General features: G+C 37.1%; 1 protein-coding gene across 3 annotated transcripts in view; it reads right to left on the bottom strand.

The window, feature by feature from the left end:
- efr3bb (EFR3 homolog Bb (S. cerevisiae)) overlaps positions 1 to 21,572 on the bottom strand; it is a 40,736-nt gene that overhangs the window by 17,432 nt on the left and 1,732 nt on the right. The window contains exons 1-3 of one of the 3 annotated variants that reach the window (XM_051875198.1): positions 20,850 to 21,429; positions 2,429 to 2,505; positions 111 to 238 (exon numbers count right to left, since the gene is read on the bottom strand). In XM_051875198.1, coding sequence (XP_051731158.1) covers positions 111 to 238; positions 2,429 to 2,505; positions 20,850 to 20,934 — 290 coding nt within the window. In that variant the 5' untranslated portion in view covers positions 20,935 to 21,429. Of the gene's footprint in view, positions 1 to 110; positions 239 to 2,428; positions 2,506 to 14,724; positions 14,987 to 20,849; positions 21,430 to 21,572 lie in introns of those variants that run through there. The other 2 variants (XM_051875200.1, XM_051875199.1) reach the window with 2 other exon arrangements.

Below are 21,572 nucleotides of genomic sequence, written 5' to 3' on the forward strand. Positions count from 1 at the left end.
AAGAGACAAACACACACTGAATACAGGCAGGAGTAACAGGAGAAAGATAAAAAGATGTATTACAAAATATAAGATGGGATGTCTCAAATCAGGCTTATGAATTTCAGTACCCATAACGGTGTCTAGCTACATCACGGGACAGCCTCTCAGACAGGTACGCCCCGATCCGATCCAACTTCTCTGGAGCTGACAGGGCGTAAAAAGTGAGCTTCTCCATGTTAGCCTTTACCAACCCATCCTACAGACATAAACACACACACAGAAAGCATCAATAACCACAGCAGACTTGTATTAAGGTAGGAATTAAATATCCAGTTGTGTTTCAACCTTTTTGATCTTGATGATCAGTAATTTCTAAAAATTAAAATTATTCCTGTTATGGCATTTAGCAGCTATTTATTAGTCTTTTTTAAAATTAAAAAAGGGAAAATGAGCAAGCGTAAATAAACATTTAATGTAGACTCAATATATTCAATATAGAAACAAAAATCAGCCAGTAACTAATATGGTACCAGTATACTGCACATCCCTACATGGGAAGCATATTTGCATTCAAAAATAGTGCAGACAGAATGCAAGTACACACTTTACCAGGGCAAATGACACATATTCAAATACATAAATAATTGCACAAATCTATCACAAAAGAACACAGATTCTGCATAGTGATGGGAATATTGCTCACAGCAGGTGACCTAAGGTAGCAACAGTAATTGTCTTGAAATGAAGACAGTAGAATTGTTACAAAAGTGGTGCTTTGATGGCTGTAGTGCTTTAAAAGGGATGAATTTAGAAATGCAACTTCTCTAAAATTGTTTTAGTGAGTTGACAGTATGTTGAAAGCTTGCTAAACTCGCCTACCCATTTGTTCCCCTACTCATTTGCATCACTGCTAAAAATATGAAATATTGAAGCTAAAACATTTTAGATAACCTTGTAAATGACATAACTGACTCGTTGAGGCTTGGATAATTAGTCAACCACTTAATAATCCAAACTTTATGGAGAAAAATAATGTAGCATATGGGGATGTGGAAAGTACTTCTTTTCATTTATTTCTATGGACAGTTTTTGGTGCTATAGAGGAATGTTACTAGTGGTAGTTGCTTGGTAGCTGGAAAATTATTATTGTAACGCTAGGGCTGGGCGGTATGACGATATACAGTACTGTGCAAAAGTCTTAGGCACGTCATTATTTTCACCCCCCAAAAAGGGTTTTAAGCCAGTTATTTATATCTTTTGCTGTAGTGTGTCAGTAGGAAATATCAGTTCACATTTCTAAACATTCATTTTGCTATTAATTGTAATAATCCAGTGAGATTTTTGTATAAACAAGTCTGACAACAGCCAATGCTCCACACTGAGATCTGATCTCACCATCATCAAATCTGTCTGTGATTACATGAAGAAACAGATGAAACTGAGACAAACTAAATCCAGAAGAACTGTGGCCGTGTCTCCAAGACGCTTGAAGAAACCGACCTGCAAATGCCCAATGTGTGGAGTATTCATGTAAACACAGTTGGTTATACAGTATCTACAGTGAAAGTAAACAGTAGGGTGTAAACCGGATGTGTATCAGTATAATGGATCCGTGCGTTTGGTCTTAAAGTGACAGCAGCCTAATAAACCTACCTGCTGCTCTGTCATTAATGTGAATCAAACAAAAGAGAAAACAACTTACTGATCTTGACTGAATAACTTTTTTTTTTTTTTAAGCTTTAATAAGAATACATTTATATTTGATTCATACAGTGAAGACTATGAAATATTTTATTTTTAAATTTGATTATTAAATTTCTGTAGGTTGTTAAACCTACATGTTGTACCTGAAAAACTTAATGTGCTTAATTCATATTTTTGTTATATTGTATTTGTCCTATTGTTTGCAATTAGCTTTTTTCTTATTTTTAATTACAAAAATTAGATAAAATAACACAAAATAACTATATCATGATATATATCGTTATCGTAAAATTATATTTTTCATATAGTAAAATAATAATTTGGTCATATCGCCCACCCCTGCTGGTTTTAACCCACATTGAACACGACTAATTTACTGAGCTACCACAGCTCATAGGCTCACAAAAAAAGAACTAAAAGGAGACATTTCAGATATCTCAGCTTTCAGGTGGATAGTTTTTGAGCAAATAACATAAAATGGTGTTGAACTCTGTCTCAGCAAAGGCTGTGAGTCGATTCGCTCCTGGCTCGCATTCTCGGACACCTGCGTAGGTAATTGCCTCTTACACACTAAATGCACTTTATTTTAAGTGGTCTCAGAAAGCAAGCATCTGCCAAGAGCATCAATGCAATAGTAAACAGGTGGTTTGAGAGCCAAACAAGGGTTGTTTGACTGTAAATAGACTCTCTGCAATGGTGTAAATGTAAAAGGATGTAGCTGAGAGAGACAGAATGTCCTCACCTCAGGGTCTTCAGGGAAGATGTTGTCCACTAGTCTCTTGTAGCGTGGCCTCAGCGCCCCACAACAACCACACACCCCTGGAGAGAGAGAGGGAGAGGGAGAGGGAGAGGGAGAGAGAGAGAGAGAGAGAGAGAGAGAGAGAGAGAGAGAGAGAAATCAAGGGGAAATGTGGTTAAGGATTCATTTCTGTAAGAAAAGTGCCATTGATTTTAGGAAGACAGCTGATTTCCGCCCACAAATAGCATCATAAAAAGGGTTCTGGGTTGTCATCAACACCATAGAAAGACATTGACAAAGTATTCCTCACGAGGGCTGGTTTTGTTAGACCCACATGGAAAAACGCATGTTTGCTGTCATCTTAAAACATATAACATGTCTTGAAATGTAAGATAAGCCTTTTTAAATATATATTGCTATTGACCAAAATTTGAGACAATACTATAATCAGTTTTTGCTCATAATATCCACTTTTCCAGGCTATGACCTTGGATCATTAGTCCAGTGTGAAAACAACAACAGGACATCAAGCCATTATTGTAACAAGGATGCAAACTTCAATTACTGAGGATGTGTTCAAATGGGGGTGTGTGGGCTTGTGGATGGTCCTTCATCTAGGTCAGAAATAGCATAAGCTGCATCTGTCAAACACAGACAACCTTGAGGAAAATCATGCAACATATAACACATCGTCTGACATAGGCTGCAAATATGCAGAGGGAAAATCTGCGATCCAATTGGCCCACGCATCTCAGCAGTGATGAGTCACATGTGTCCCACTGAACAGCATGAAGGCAAAACAATGAACTTCTGGAGGCAATAACTTGCCTGAAGTGTTTTCTTCCACACTGCTAACTTAAAACTATGCAAAGATAAAATCCCTTTTTGAAAAAACCCCAAACTGATTTCATGGAGATCTTGCTCATGTTGAGAAAAGAAAGACCTTAATCTCTGAATGACGTCAGTGAGGGGCAAATGTTCCGATATGTGAATGGTTTTTCTGATCTGTTCCACTAAAATGAATGTTTAAGGAAAAAGAGCCAAGGTGTCTATTTTTAGCTTCTGCTCTATTTTGACTTCAAAGAAAAGCTTTACCCTGCTGCTCAACTCATCCATTGCCTCCAACGAACCCATTTGTGTGTGTTACATCCTCATTTGTTCCAAATGTGTTGTTTTGTGTCCGTAAAAAACACAAAAGGAGAAACTGCATATTCAGGCTGCTCTTCTGCATACAATGAAAGGGAATTAATCATTATTTGCTGAAAATAGCTCTTTTATACAGCATATTCAAATTTTTTGCAATGCAGCTGTTTACAACACACAGGACAACCAATGCCATTGGGCATCACAAAGTCAATCCTCGCCATTTTTTAAATCTAAGAGCAAACAAGACATCTAAAAGGAATGCAATTTCAAAGCTGCAACAGAGGGGAAGATTGTTTGCAAATAATGACTAACATGATCCGTTTTCTGAAACAAAGCTATTCTGTGGCTTCAGAAGACTTAGAATATATTGTAAAAAACAGTGGAATACACACTATCATTTGGATTCTAAAAGTTTAAAATCTGCAAGATATTTTGGATGTTTTGAAAGAAGTTTCTTATGTTCACTAAGGCAGTAAAAACTAATACTGTAATATTGTGAAATATTATTACAATTTTAAATAACTGTTTTCCATTTTATTATATTTTAAAATGCCTAATTTATTTATATTTTAAAATGTAATTTATTCCTGTGATGCAATGCTGAATTTTCAGCAGCCGTTACTCCAGTTTTCAGTGTCACAAGATCCTTCAGAAATCATCCTAATTTGCTGAATTTGTGCTGCTTAATATTTTTTTGTGGAAACCATTGTACCATTTTTTTCAGGATTCTTTGATGAATAGAAAGTTCAAAAGAACAACCTTTATTTGAAATGGAAATCTTTTGACATATTACAAATGTCTTCAGTGTCATTTTTGATCAATTTAATGCATTCTAGCTGAATAAAAAAAAATTATCAATATAAAATTATCATACTGACCCCAATCTTTTGAGCAGTGTGAGTAGTGTACATTTTCACTGAATAAAGACATTGAAAGTCAAAATTTCAATTTGATCCAGCCCACACATAGCTTCGGGTGAACTACTTGCATGATATATTTATGGTGCTTTTTAGTCCTTTTTGGAGCTTAAAAGCCCATCAACTTTCATTTTATGTAATAGAGCACCACTGAGATTGTGCTAAACACCTGTTTGGAAAGACATCAAGTTGAGTAAATGATGACATAATTTCCATAGTTGGCTTGACTACTGCTTTAGGGTTTGTAGGTTTTATGGTAATGGGTTTGGAGGCTGATAGCTGCTGCCACGTGAGTGAAGGGGAGTTGCTGCTCTGCGCCGTGACTCTGAACCCACATGAACAGACAGAGATGGCACCACACTGACAGCCACTGCTGCCACCCCCTCACAAACAGCTGTGTTTCACACTTGTGTCTCTCTCCCACACATCTCATACACACACATAAATCTCCATCTAGTAGATAAAGACATAGAGAGACAGTCTTTAAGGCAGAAAACTTTATTTTTGCATCTTTTATTATTCATTATGCTTATAAGTTGCAGGTGGTTTGGCAAAGCTGATGTAGTGTTATCTGTCATGCCAATGAAGCCTAAGCACATAAACTTTAACCTTTGTCGTGATAGGCACTGGCCTCATGCTTGGCTAGTCAAGGCTGAGGCTGCTCTGTTTTCACATGCCTCAGCTCAACGTCACAAGCAAAACACCACCAAAACACTCTTCACATATGAGCAAAAATCTACATAAAAACACAGCTGGCTCTTCCTTGACAAAAAACAAAACCAATCCACATGGTTTATACTTCTGTGCATATTGCACCGGTTCAAAGTTTTATTCCCCAACATCACAAATTTGGTATAAAATGTATATACAAGGGAAAGTGTGTATTTTTGTAAATGCACTGAATGAATTTCATGATTAAAATTCAACCAAGGCTCAACAGAAAGGCTGTTTTCTGCAGTTGGGCCAGTAGTTACAATTATGAGTTGCAATGCCATCATACACTGAGAAACCAAAACATTATGACCAGACACAGGTGAAGCGAATATTGTTTGGGTGGATTAGATGGTAAGCAAACAATCAGTTTTTGTAATCAAGGTGTTGGATGCAGGATAAATGGGCAGGAATAAAGATCTAAGTGGTCCAAGGGCCAAATTATGGCAAGTGTCACCTGAAGAATGTTGCCTGGTCAGATGAGTCCCATTTTCTTTTACATCACGTGGAAGGCCGTGTACGTGTTCACCGTTTCGCCGTGGGTAAGTGATGGCACCAGGATGCACTGTGGAGGACAAGCCGGTGGAGGTGTGTGATGCTCTGGGCAATGTTCTGCTGGGAAAACTTGGGTCCCGTCATTCATGTGGACGTAAATTTGACATATGCTACCTACCTAAACATTGTTGAAGACCAGGTACACCTCTTCATGACAGTGGTGTTCCCTAGTGGAAGTGGCCTCTTTCAGCAGGATAATGCACCTTGCCACACTGCACACATTGTTCAGGAATGGTTTGAGGAACATGATGAAGAATTCAAGGTGTTGCCCTGGTCTCCAAATTCCCCAGATTTCAATCCAAGTGAGCATCTGTGGGATGTGCGGGACCAACAAGTTAGATCCACGGCGGCTCCACCTCGCAACCTACAGGACCTCAAAGGATTTGCTGCTAACGTCTTGGTGCCTGATACCACAGGATATCTATAGGGGTCTTGTAGAGTCCATGCCTCTGCAAGTCGGTGTTGTTTTGGCAGCACGTGGAGGACCAACAGCATATTAAGCATATGTTTTGGCTCAACGATGTACACTATTACTTGTTCAAAAATTTGGGGTCAGTAAGTTTTTTTTTTTTTTTTGGAAAGAAATTGATAGAATTTTTATTCAGCAAGGATGCATAAAATTAATTAAAAGTGACAGTAAAGACATTTATAATGTTACAAAATATTTTTTCGCAGCAGTGGCCAAATGGTATTTCTGTAAACTGGTCAGAAATTCTCTTACACTTGTCCCGGGTCAGAGGGTCATCCTTTTTGTTTAACGCTGTAGTTAATAATGACTAATATTGCTGGATAAAAAAATATATCAATTTCTCGATTTTAATCAATTCTCATTTTTACGAACTGATATCGATTCTTAAATTCCAAGAATCGATTATTCTATCCTGTTTCTGGTTGATGAATGAACTAAACATGTAGCGCGCCTCCCATCCAATAAATCGCAATAAGCTTTGTGCGTTGTTACTTTTGCTATGAAACAAAGTCTCAGATTTCAAATTCTGTCCATTTTATTATGAAATTCAAAAAATAAATACCGTTTTTGTGCTGTTTAATGTGTCGACAGATCGCTGTAGCCTCTCAGTTCAAGTGAAGCATAAACTGATCATCTCTTCCGCTTTAATACCAGTTACAACACTCCTATGTATAGTTTACAGCATTAGTTGAGAGATTTTTTTCCTTGAGAAAATTTGCCATGTACTGTACCTGATATATACATCCAAAATAATTGATATTGAATCAGAATCGAATCGCAAGCTTGTGAATCGAAATCAAATCGAGTCGTGAAATTTGTGGCAATACCCAGCCCTAATGACTAATAAGTGTAACTTCATGGAGTTGCTGGTGTTCACTTTGTGGGTGTTCCTGGCCACATATAGTCTCTGCTTCCCTTCCCTTCTCTTGCTGTCTGGCAAGTTTTTTTTTTTTTTTTCCACACCGACAAATGATGCATTTCACATATTGCACAGCAGAACACTACACTAACACCAGTAATCCTCTCAGACAGCAGAACGGCTCATGTTCTGTCTTTTATCAAGCGGTCGTTTCTCTGTAGTGTAGCGTTTAGGACAGCAGCAAGGCTGAGATATCACAGGAGTTTAGCCACAGATGGGAAAGAGTGAACTCTCTGTGTCCTTTTCTTGTGCCAAAATCTGTGATGTTGACAGAACTGTCACCATCGATTCATTTGTGGTGTCAACAGGCCAACCAAACTGTGTCATGGGGACAAAACTGTGGGGAAAATCAATACATTCGAACACATTCTCTACAGACTGATACTGAGAGAGAAAAGAAAATGGCAATTAAAAACAGACAGAAGGAACAAGATTAGAGAGGGAGGGAAGGAAGGAGACGGTGCTAATGACGGTCATTCAAACAGCAGGAAGCAGTTTCCTCCATCACAGGATGCAGCAGAAACAAATCTGTTCCTCTCTCTGATACCGCATGGCTTCAAGCAAAAGCATACATGCATCATCCTTTACTTTTAAAGGAAAAACAAAAATGTATAGATTCAGCACATTTAAAAGCATCTATAAACTTCAGTGCAAAAAAATTAATTCTGTGATATTATGTGCCAGAAGAGTTTGGGTGTTTTTTGGTATAAATTTTAATTTGAGAGTGGATGTGACTCCCTGCTGATCTGTCCAGACATCATGCTTCACTGATCTTGATTTATGTCTTTAGACGGATAATCGTCTACATTTATCATGGCATATTTATGAATACTACTCTCAAACATTTACAAACCAGGGTGTAAAACTGCATTTCCCAACACCTGCCAATATCTGCTGTAGAACTTAAAATAAAACACATGTTACATTGTAGATAAGCGAACTAAAGAAAAACTAAAAAAATCATCTGGTTATTAGCAGGTCTTAAAATTAGGTAAATACAACCTCAGAGGATCAGCACATGACATATTACACTGTGTCAAAGTTAATTTAACAAAAACTAGGCCAAAATGGAGAAGCCATGTGTAACAAACTAAATACACTCTTACTGCTTCCATAGGAATTAAGAGGATGAGTAGCAGACAGGCACTGCTAATCAAGTTTTGGCAGTTTGCTGGTCTAGAGCATTTAGATGTCTGGAAACGCAATTCCAATTACGTATATTACATATATTATTGTATCTATATAATATATATCACTTTTATATATTATTATTATTATTACATATCAATTATATATAACATCAATTATAATATTGATATTGTTAGTAATAATATATTTTTACTTATTTTTGTCAGAATAAATTATAAATATATTACAATAAATAAAAATACAATAAAAATATATTATAATAATATAATTAAACATAATATAATAAATATTTAGTCTTTTATTCTGTCAAAGCCATGATAACACAAAGCAACTAAAGGCCTCTGGACCTCAAGATATCAGACAATTTTAATATTTAAATATGTTCCCTGAGGTTCACTTATAATGTTAAAGTTTTACGCACAAAAAAACCCCAAAACAAATATAAATGCGGAAAAACATTTATTTTCAACCTTGATTCTGATCCATCTGAAATGATCCATTTTTAAGGACCAGCTCCTTTATTAAGGCATGTCAGTAAACGGCCACTGTATGATTGGCTAAGATCATTGCATAGGAAACAGTATCAACGCCCACTCGCTATTGCATGCGAGTGTTTTGAAATCATTATCCATATAAAACCGTCATTTACAGACAAAGCATTATGAAATCATTTACTCGTGATTTGTGATGCAGCTGCTGTCAAATCCAATGCAGCTGACTGCTTCATCTTTTAACAAAAGTTTCTTTGCGAACTCTCATTACACTGTGTCTCGTTTACAAAACAAAATGCTCTGAACAAACATATAACCCTCCGACACAATCGGAGGACGCCGATAAAATGGGATCCTTCTGAAGTCTGTACAGAGACGCCAATGAGATGTTTAAACTCGATGCGTCAAAGCGAACAATATTTCACTCTTGTATACTGTATCCAGTGTAGACAGCATCAGTGATTATAATGGGTTCTATTGCTTTTGATGTGACACGACACAATGCTCACATGTAGTGTAGGCAAATGTCAGCTGTTAAGCGAATGAATGCCAGTGGGTGGGTCTATGATGTGATTCTGTATAACTATTCGTTGATGTCTTGCTCTGGAGGTAGGCATGCAAATGTATTTGCCCGTGTGACGTCACCCAATATCAGAACGGGCTGTTTTTCAAGCTTGATTAAATAAATGCTTTGTTTATAATGAGGATGTTTTAAACTACGAAACATGCAGGATGTTGTACAAAGACCTCTTATATGTCAAAAGATCAAGGCAAATTTGATTTCTTATGTCATGACCCCTTTAAACAGGTTCTCTTTCTCTCACACAAACAAACAGACTGTCAGTTATCAGCAATCAGTGCTTCTCATCTTGAGGCACTTTTAAGGCTGAGTCTCAAGGCTGAATCTAGAAACCTCCTGCTTCCTCTCTCAGGCACCTGTGCAAATTCACAATCAGCACATCATTCCCAGCTGCAACAGAGCCTTGATTATGTAGAGGTTCCCTGATTACAGTGGAAGAATATGTTCGTCAAGATTACTCAGGGTACGTTACAATATCTCGACAATGCCCTATAACACAGGGTATTCAGCATAGGAAACAAATGTAAATAGCTGTAAATAGCATAGGAAACAAATGTACATCAATATAATCACTAGAGCCCTTCATGAAGCCTTCATTTCAAAAGCTTAACCAAATTGCATTTATTGCAACAGTCATTTTTTGGGAAAATGTAACTTGTTTGAGACATATTAAGTAATTTAGCTTTATTTCACCTCTCAAGAGTAGAGCATTACGTTAAACACAATAAATCTCACATGCCATTGGCCAGAAAAGAAACTCAAATTCCATTGTTTTAAAAAGACCCCAGAGATACAGTGTTTATACTTTTCAGGGGGAATCAATCTGCGAATGGCTTACTTATAATTGTTTCTACATAATTAATTCACATGATACACGCACATATTGAGCAATGTGAACAGCTCAGTGGGTCAGTATTAGGAGATGTTGTGCTGTCCTTCAGTGATGTTATATAACACACAGCCAGGGACTACAATCTTCTATTTTTACACGAGAGGGGAGAGGGGCTGCCTCAGCAGACTTCTCCAGCATACACACACACACCTCTACCTGAATCAGCTGCACATGATAGACAATAACATGATTTCAAATGCTTTCAAGTCCAACAACACATTGGGCCCTATTCTAACAATCTAAACGCATGGTCTAAAGCGCACGGCGCAAGTGCACTTAGGATGTGTCCAAATCCACTTTTGCTAATTTAACGACGGGAAAAATGGTCGGCGCGTCCGGCACATGGTCTAAAAGGGTTGTACCTATTCTCTTAATGAGTAATGGGTGTGTTTTAGGCGTAACGTGCAATAAACCAATCAGAGTCTCATCTCCCAAAGCCAGTTGCGCTCGCGCCATGGCGGAGTCACTGTTTACATGGCGGAATTTGCAAGCGGAAAAACTGAATGCTTCTCTAGCGAGAAAACGGATCTGCTCGTGCGCGAGGTTAAAGCGCACGAGCAGACCATTTACAGGACAAGCCGGATTCCACCAAAGCATTTTTATATTTATGCACACAATAATAATCTTTTACATTGTAATCCTTTTATTTTTAATATTTGGCATGTTTGTGTGCTGCTGCGCGTCCCTGTGTGCGTAATAAGCAGAGTGTATGCGCGTTGTGCACCCACATATAGGCGCATATTACTAACGCGCTCTTTAAATAACAAAAACAATATTGCGCCATTGACTTTAGAGCAGGTTTTAGTTGTTCAATGGCGCAGTTGCCTAAAAATAGCAATGTGCCAACAATACACCTGAACACACCTTGTTTTCAGACCAGCACGCCCATGTGCGCACAACGTGGTGCAGGACATGAAAATGATAACTGCGTCGGGCTGAAACTAGCAAAAAAACACTTGCATTGCGCCTGGCGCCGCATTGCACCGAGTGTGTGATATATCAGTAATGATGTCAATTCAATTAAGAAAAATCTATTAATATTTGTACACTGATCATTAGATTACATTAGATTCACCTTTACTGTCAATGCGCAGAGTAGGGCTGTACCTTTGAGCGTGACAACCACAACACCATGGAGGCAGGATAACAGCGGCGGTGGTATGCAGTTTTACGTGGATATTGGAACACAAGTTAAGTACAAAGCTTTGTTTATGAAAGAAATAACAGTTTAGAAAGTAAATGTTATTTGGCGAATATGAAATAACGTTTAGTTGACTATTAGGGGGCAGCCCTAAAAACATTCTTGCCGAATGAGGGGTATGTGAGCCCATAAATTTGTATTAAGCCATATGTCAGCTTTGTATTGTCCTGCGATCTGGCTATATACAGTCATGTGAAAAAGAAAGTGGACCTATTTGAATTCTGTGGTTTTACATTTCAGGACATCATAAAAATTATCACAAATAATCATCTGGTTATTTGCAGGTCTTAAAATGAGGTAAATACAACCTCAGAGAAATAGCACGACATATTACACTTTGCCATGATGTATTTAACAAAAACTAGGCCAAAATGGAGATGCCATGTGTGACAAACTAAGTACACCCTTATTGCTTCCATAGGAATGAAGAGGATAAGTAGCAGTCAGACGCTGCTGATTAAATGCCTTTGATTAACTGATCATCAGCAAGTGTGACCAACTGTATAAAAGCAGAAGTTTTGGCAGTTTGCTGGTCTAGAGCATTCAGATGTGTGCTAACACAATGCCAAGGAGGAAAGACATCAGCAATAATCTTAGAGGAGCAGTTGTTGCTGCCCATCAATCTAGAAAGGGTTACAAGGTCATTTCCAAACAATTTGAAGTCCATCATTCTACAGTGAGGAAGATTATTCACAAGTAGAAAACATTCAAGAGAGTTGCCAATCTTCCCAGAAATGGACGTTTCAGCAAATTCTCACCAAGGTCAGACCGTGCACCGCTCAGAGAAACGGCAAAAAACCCAAGAGCTACATCTCAGACTCTACAGGCCTCAGTTGGCATGTTAAATGTTAAAGTTCATGACAGTACAATTAGAAAAAGACTGCACACGTATGGCTTGTTTGGAAGGGTTGCCAGGAGAAAGCCTCTTCTCTTTAAAAAGAACATGGCAACATGGCTTAAGTTTGCAAAGTTGCATCTGAACAAACCACAAGACTTCTGGAACAATGTCCTTTAGACAGACAAATCCAAAGTGGAGACGTTTGACCATAATGCACAGCATCACATTTGATTAGGGTTTGTTTTGCAGCCACAGGTCCTGGGCACCTTGCAGTCATTGAGTCGACCATGAACTCCTCTGCATACCAAAGTATTCAAATGTGAAGCCATCTGTCTGACAGCTAAAGCTTGGCTGAAATTGGGTAATGCAACAGGACAATGTTCCCAAGCACACCAGCAAATCTACAATAGAATGGCTGAAAAAGAAAAGAATCAAGATGTTGCGCTGGCTCAGTCAAAGTTCAGACCTCATCCTGACTGAAATGTTGTGGCGGGACCTCAAAGAGCTGTACTTAAACAGATGCCCACAAACCTCAATAAAATGACGCAACATTGTAAAGATAAGTCGGCCAAAATTCTTTCACAATGATGTGAGAGACTGATATAGTCATATAGAAAATTATTACTACAAGCTATTGCTGCTAAAGGTGGTTCTAAAAGCAATTAATCATAGGGTGACCTAGTTTGCCACACATGGCTTCTCCATTTTGGCTTTACTTTTGTTAAATAAATAATGATACAATGTAATATTATGTCATGTGGTGTTGTTCATCTGAGGTTGTATTTACCTAATTTTAAGACCTGCTAAAGACCAGATAGAATTCAAAAGGGTGTACTTTCTTTTTCACATGACTGTAAGTGTTTATCAGCGAGTTTTACTGGTCAGACCGTGTGTTTGTAGGCTTCAGAAATATCTTATCTTGTGTTTTTCAGTCTTCATCTCTCCTCATATTTGATTTTAACACAGTTTGTATTCATCAAACAAGGTAAGGAACTTTTATTTGTTTATTTGTACAGCACATTTCACACAAGCCGGTAATTCAGTTTTACTTTCCTGGGCAATGCAGCATCAAATATAAATGTTTTGCTCTTGCAGCAGATAAGATCGCTCTTCTGATATTTCCCTATCATTGTCAGTTGCTTTGGAATATCGGTAGAAATATGAAGACATTAAAGACGAGAGAGAGGGCTGCTCATTTTCCCAGAAAAGTGATTGCAAGATTTGAATGAGTGGCGTGGTGGCTAGGAACCACCCGATGCGCTATTTAGGCAACGAATCTAGCATTCTGCATGCTTTAGTTTAAATCAGACATAGAGATAAAGTTGTTTTGAAAGATAACATTTATTTAAATGAATTAACGACAGATAGAGAAAGGTTGTGCATGTGCATTATCTGCGTCTGTGCAGCATTTCTAATAATAATAATAATAATAATGATGAAGCTGCAAGTTTAAATACATCAAAAACAGATACATTACCATATAGCTTTTTAACTTTTCAGTATGCTATCGAAACTATTTTATTAAAAAATATTGCATTGATAGCGGAGACAACATGTTTCTGTGCTTTTCAATGTCTGTGCACAGCGTAATTTCCGATCTGTTTTTTGTTTGATCATTGTAGCCAATCACAGACGTATCTGTTGAGTGTGTGAACACAATGGCCAATCAGAGGTATTTAAGAATCCGCTTAACACTTTCTTAAACAAATGTATAAAAGTAAATGTAATAATTTGATGTAAAAGATGACATTTAAGGTTAGAAAAAAAATCCACTTACAAAAGTAAAAAAATGCCCATGGAATTCAACTTAAGGGAGCAAATATCTCCCCATAATGAGAAATTATTTCTGTCAGAAGGTAGTCCTGACTGTGCTCCTAAAAACGTAAGCGTAAAGCCTTCAAGGCTGTGTTGACAGTTTAAGGAAGAGCCTGACAGCAATAGTGTTAGCTATGATTGCATTAATTAGCTCTACTGTGACATAATTAGCTGACATGCCACGTTAACTTGTCAACAGGAGATGAACTGCGTCCTGACACATTTGAATCAATAAACATCCATTGGTAATGTGATCTTTTAACACCACAACTAAGTAACCGCACTAAAGGGTCACCAAACACAGTGTCTCCAAGTCAACCAAGGCATCTCCAAGACAATCCAGCAGATTAAATGGACACGCACTTAGAAAACTTTGTCCTTAATAAGAAGCCCATTACCATGAGAGCAATCAAACAAACCTACCATAAAGCAATCTCATGACAACATCCGTTGGACAGATCCACACTTGCGTTTATCACAAGTTACTGAGTGCACTAAAGAGAAGTCATGGTTGAGTGCTCAAGGAATGCAGTCAGGGAAGATTCCAGTTTCCCTTTATTATGCACAAAAGCCTCCAGGACACACACACACACACACAGACAAGCTTAGCGCTTACCATACATCGCTCTTGATGTCAGTGAAGGTGCTCTCTCTCTTCTCAATCCTTCCCTGCAGCGTCTTAGATGCAGCTAGAGAGAGATTTTTGGAGACACTACACGCTCATGCACATGCGGTCTTACTGCTCTGGCGTCTGAAAGTGATGCGATACAAAACTGGAGCATTCACACATACTAATGGACAGTGATGGGTAAGCTATGATGCTGCTGGGATGACCTTGGTTATTGCACCAGCTTGCGCATACAAGTCTCAAACGAATAATGCTCATTTTACACGCACGAGTGTACACCTTCTGCTCACCAATCACCACTCAAAGAAGGAGGAGCCAGAGAGAGAGGGAGAGAAAGAGGAGGAGAGAATGGGTTGTGCTCATTCATTCTCAGCAGAAGCTCCACCCACATTCTCAACATCTCTCTCTCTGGTTGTGCTCAGAATCAAATACTAGTAGTGTACTGCTTACTGTGCAGTGGACAGTATATGTCGCTGATTCTTATTTCTTAATACATTAAAAATAAACTTAAAAAAAGAATTGGGTCACACTTTGGTTTAGGGTCCAATTCTCACTATTAACTATGACTTTTGCCTCAAACTCCTAATTACTACTTATTAATAGTTAGTATGGTAGATATTGGCTAATAAACAGCAAATATCCCGGTAATATGCATACAAAAGCAACTAGTTAATAGTGAGAACGGGACCCTAAACTAAAGTGTTACCAAAAATTTAAATATAAATATGTACTTTTTAAAGAAACATTACAATGTCCTGAAAGAAAAAGCACACAGCCATTTTTTATGTCAATATTGTCAGATATTAATGAAAATACTGAAAAATTTGTATGTATACAGCAAACAGTATACACTACCATTCAGAAGTTTGGAGTCTGTAAGATGTTATAATATTTTTAGGTCATCAATGCTGCATTTATTTGATAAAAAAATAATACAGTAAAAATACTAATATTGAGAAATATTACTACAACCTATAATAACGATAACACTTTATTTTAGGGATTAGGGACTTTTAACAAGTTGCTTATTAGCATGCATATTAATAGAATATTGGCTATTTATTAGAACTTATTAAGCACATATTAATGCCTTATTCTGCATGACCTTATTCTACATTCTTAATCCTACCCAATACCTAAACTTAACAACTACCTTACTGACTATTAATAATCAGTAAATTAGGAGTTTATTGAGGGAAAAGTCGTAGTTAATAGTTTATATGTGTTCCCTATACTGAAGTGTTACCCGGTTTTCTTTTTAAATATCTTTTAAGAATAATTCCTAAAATTTATTTAGAATCATTTATTCCTGTGGTGGCAAAACTGAATTTTCAGCATCATTACTCCAGTCTTCAGTGTCACATGATCCATCAGAAATCATTTTAATATGCTGATTTGCTGCACAAGAAACATTTCTTATTATTATCAATGTTGAAAACAGCTACACTGCTTAGTATTTGTGAAAAACTCTCGATACATTTTTTAAGGATTCTCTGATGAATAGAATATTAAAAAGAAAGTTAAAATAAATCTTTTGAAACATTATATATGTCTTTACTGTCACTTCTGATCAATTTAATGCATTCTTGCTACATGAAAGTCATAATTTCCTAACTCTTACTGGCCCCAAACTTTTGAATGGTAGCATATAAATAGCAGAAACAAGCCCTATTCGGACAGTAATTACTTGTCAGGAAGATGTCTGTAAATATAATAATTTGAATTCAGATCATGCATGCAGGACAAAAGAACCTGGAATTTTACTTCTCACATGGTGCGGATTAGATATTACATTATATATTAAAGGGGACCTATTATGCAAAATTCACTTTTGCATGGTGTTTGGCTATAAATGTGTGTTGCTAGTGTGTGTACACAACCACCCTATAATGATAAAAATCCAACCACTCCTTTTTTTTTTAATCCCCATAAATCATAAGCAGTGTCTTAGAACAAGGCATTTCCAGATCCTTGGCAGTGTGACGTCACATTAGCCACAGGCTCCGCCCACAAATGTTGACAGACAGACACTACCGTTTCAACATAGAACCGCCCTGAGCGAGTTCACAGCGAGTTTACACAGTCCGCCATTGCTGCACTGACGAGAATGTCTCCCGAGCGTTTTAGGTGTTCTGTAGCTGGATGGATTAATCCACATAGATCTATCCATTTACTCCCGAAATCTGAGCCGCTGAAGACAAGGTGGATTAATTTTGTTTTCAAAGAAAATGAGTTGATTTACAGATATAAAGTTTATCAGTTTATTAAGCACCACCCGAAAAGGCATAAGGTCTTTATATATTTGTTTACTGTTAGTTGTGACGAGTGTTTCTGTGTACTTCGCTGTGTATCTTGATGATAATGCAAGGGAGAGAGAGAGTTTATGAATATTAGTATTTTTATGCACACTTGATGCACACTGTTTTATTAAGCTCTTACAGTGATTTTCTAGAGTGAAAACAGACATATTTTGTGTGAAGTACAATAAATGTTTTAAAACTCATCTGTAAACAGGCTTGTACTAATATAGTGGATAAAAACAAGAAGACAATATAAGTTATAACCGTAATTAAACTAAACTATACCTGTTCTATCTCCATGCAGCATGTATTCGCACTTTCTGACATTATAGCACGTCCTGACTGACTCCTGACAGGGGAGAAACAGCTCTTGAAGCTCTGCCCTCTTAGGCCGAGCGCAGCAGCTCATTTGCATTTAAAGGGCACACACTGAAATGGCGCGTTTTTGCTCACCCCCAAAAAGTGGCCATTTTAACATGCTATAAAAAATGATCTGTGGGGTATTTTGAGCTAAAACTTCACATACACACTCTGGGGACATCAGAGACTTATTTTACATCTTGTAAAATGGGGCATAATAGGTCCCCTTTAATACAAGTAAAGATTAATTATTTTCATTTACTGTATACATAATACAAATATGTATAAATTTATTCATATTCATATAAATCATAAATTGTTCAAATATTCAAAACAGCTGGCCTTTATGAGAGCCATATAAATAAATAAATAAATGATTAAATAAATAAATAAATAAATAAAAAGATAGAAAATTCATCCATTTTAAGTGTGAATGGCTATATCAGCAGTGGTCGAAAAAGATTTTTCTATCAGTTCCTCCTTCTAAACTCAGAGATATTAATTCAGATGGGAATTAAATTCCCACACGATCTTAGAGTTTGTCTAAAAACAGTAGTTAATTCAGCCTGGAATTTTCTCCAGGGACATCAGAGAAAACACTAACATTTCCGAATCAGATGGCAATTAAATCGCAGACTACCATCTGTAAATGCTTAAATTACATTACGTCCCTCTGAGAAATAATTACCACCGGAATAGGGCTTTAGAGCAGTATGTTAGTATGCTTTTCCAAACATAGCCTTTCTCTCTCTCAAACTGCATGGTTTTCCTCCTGCAATCCATCATTCTCCTCCTACAGACTCTCTCCTCCTCTCACATGTGTGTGCTGTGGAAAACATACAACAGCACCGCTAATGTGTAGGCTTTCACACATGCAAAAAATTCTGCTGGCAGTGCCACTAGATTGCCTTAGATATGTAATAACAATGACAGCCATCTTATCTGAAACATTTTCACAAACACATGTTGCGATTGTATCTAAACAATATCAAAACTAGACTATATCCAGTGTCATCATTATTAACTAAAACAAAACTATTACAATCACTTTTGTTCAAGATGAAGTAAAATATAAATATTAGATGAAAAACTTGAAAAAAGTTTTTTTAAAAATTATTATTTAATAAAAAAAATAAAATCGGCTACTAAAAGTACTAAAATGACTAAAAATGAAAGAAGAATAAATTACAGCTAAATAGAATAAAAAGCTTTTAAAAAAACAAAAACAATATTGATGACACTAAAATTTAAATAAAAACTGAAAATATAAAAATAAAAGCTAATTTAAAATATACATAGCACAATAATATAAATATAAATAAACACTGCTAGACAACAATGGCATTTTTCTTTTCTTTTTTTTTTTTTTTTGAGAATGTCAAAGCAAATCTGATGTAAATGTCAAATTTGGGCAAATGTCCAAACAAACAGACAACAAAAAAGAAAATATCCAGTTGAAACCAGTTGTTGCAGAGCTGGATCAATTGTGAATGCAGACATTTTTAGCAGAATTTAGATTAAAAATATTAACCTGTCAGAACTGTCATCTGCAGATCTTGAAAAGATATTTGCTTGCTAACAGCCAAGTGACATTTACACAAGAATTTGGCTTGCCTAATTAGCAACTAAATGTGCTTAATTAAAACCAACCGGAGCACAGATGCCAAGTTTCAGTCACAGATGAGTGTTTCCATGACGACGCAATAAATAAATCTGTCAGGATTGCAGCATCCAGGTATCTTTGCACTGTCATCACTTGCAAGAAACAGTGGTGCTTTTGACTTAGGTTAGTAAACAACCACTTAACAGTCACCCAGAGTCTAGCAATGACCCAGAACAACTTAGCAACTGCATAGCAACACCCTGGCAACCATCCACAACAATCTTGCATGATTGCAGAGCATTTTGCATTGGCAGACAACATTCTTACACTTGTCTTTTCACCTAAAAACGTACAATTAATTTCTTTTAAAAGATTTAATCAAGGAATCAAACAGTGGCGACTCGTCAGGGGAAACAAGTGAGGCAGAGCCTACCCAAAATTTTTGCTTCAAAAATTATTGAAATTATATTGTTGTGCTATATATGAGAAATCTTCTTTACATTTTCTGTCTAAAAGTGACCAAAAACATCATTTTAAACAGTTAAGCAAATAAAAAGAAAAACTAAATCCTGGGGAAGGGATCCCCAGACCTCTATTGTGCCTCCTGTATTTTAAAATACAGGAGAATTTCTTTCTTCTGCTGAACACAAAAGAAGATATTTTGAAGTACGTCGGAAACCAAACAGTTGATCGGCCATAGTAGATTCCATAGTAATTTTTTTTTTCATAATATGTAAGTCAATGGGATCCATCAACTGTTTGGTTTCAGACATTTTTCACATGAATTCACACACTGACAGAATTTTCATTTTTGGGTGAACTGTCCCTTTAAAGGATTAGCTCACTTCAGAATTAAAATTTCCTTATAATTTACTCACCCTCATGTCATCCAAGATGTTTGTCTTTCTTTCTTCAGTCGAAAAGAAATTACGTTTTTTGAGGAAAACATTCCAGGATTTTTCTCCATATAGTGGACTTCACTGGGGTTCAACGGGTTGAAGGTCCAAATTGCAGTTTCAGTGCAGCTTCAAAGGGCTCTACACAATCCCAGCCAAGGAAGGGTCTTGTCTAGCGAAACGGTCGGTCATTTTCTAAAAAGAACATCAGAATGTATATACTTTTTAACCACAAATACTCGTCTTGCACTAGCTCTGTGATCTGCCACGCATTATGTAATCACGTTGGAAAGGTCACGTTTGACGTAGGCGGAAGTACAGATCCAGTGTCTACAAAGTGAATGTGCAAAAACTAACTCAAAGGCCTTTAAAAAAAGGTAAAACAACGATGTCGGACGATTTTGAAGTTGGAGGAGAAAATGAGATGGAGTTTTTCGCCCTACCACGGTACTTCCGCCTACATCATGTGTGACCTTTCCAAAGTGATTACGTAATGCGCGGTACATCACAGAGCAGTGCCAGATGAGCATTTGTGGTTAAAAGTATATTCATTTCTGTTTTTTTAGAAAATTATCAATCGTTTCACTAGATAAGACCCACGGCTGAGATCATGTAGAGCCCTTTGAAGCTGCACTGAAACTGCAATTTGGACCTTCAACCCGTTGGTAGCTGTTGAAGTCCACTATATGGAGAAAAATCCTGGAATGTTTTCCTCAAAAACCTTAATTTCTTTTCGACTGAAGAAAGAAAGACAGGGGGTGAGTAAATTATCAGGAAATTTTTATTCTGAGGTGAACTAATCATTTAAGTTAGAAATTATATATACTTATAAATACTTAAATGTGAAATGACATTACCCTAGAGCTGCTCCATGAGCACAATGGCATTATACTGACCAAATCTGATTCTGTGAGAAGAATACATTAGTATCCTGGCAGAGACAGAACCTCTTACCACGGCTCGGGCGGTGATCCAGCAGGGTACGACAGTCCAGTGCCAACCTCCGGGTGGCAACAGGTTCCGGGACAGCCATGGGCATAAGAATATCAGCTCCCACACTCACAAACAACTCTTAAAGTCACGAAAATATTTAGATAACCACTTGGTTATCTAAACAAACTAACAAATGAAAATAATCAATAAACATAAATAAAAGAGCAGCCTGTTGTCTTGCAACTCATATTATCCTCTAATGTACTAAAATACAAACTGCACAAAGCAAATTAGCAAACTAACTTGTTGATCCAATACTCAAAAAGTCAAATCAAACAAATTAGAAACTCTCAAATGCTCGCACCAAACACTACTGAAATAATATTATTAAATCCTTCAAAATTTAGATTTTTACAAAAAACAAGCAGGCAAACTAAATCCTCTGTGAAGCATCCCGTTCTTGCACTTCCTCAGGTCTCTCTTTTTAAAGTTAATCACTGGGTTTTAACAGGGTGTTCAGCTCACGGCATTCCTTCAACGCTGGACAGATTCCTGTGCCTTGTCTCACTTGCCTTGACACTGACAGTGTCTCCTCGGTCCGACAAGCTCCCACACTCTCTTTCTCTCTGGAGTTTATTGAGACAATGACGGAGGAGGAATAGTGGAACTCATTGTGTCAGTGAGATGTTTATTAATGAGAACGAGAGAGAAAGAGAGAGAGAGTGAAAGAGAGAGAAATGCAAA

The sequence above is a fragment of the Ctenopharyngodon idella genome, chromosome 20 (genome assembly GCF_019924925.1).
Source record: "Ctenopharyngodon idella isolate HZGC_01 chromosome 20, HZGC01, whole genome shotgun sequence".
Classification (NCBI taxonomy): domain Eukaryota; kingdom Metazoa; phylum Chordata; class Actinopteri; order Cypriniformes; family Xenocyprididae; genus Ctenopharyngodon; species Ctenopharyngodon idella.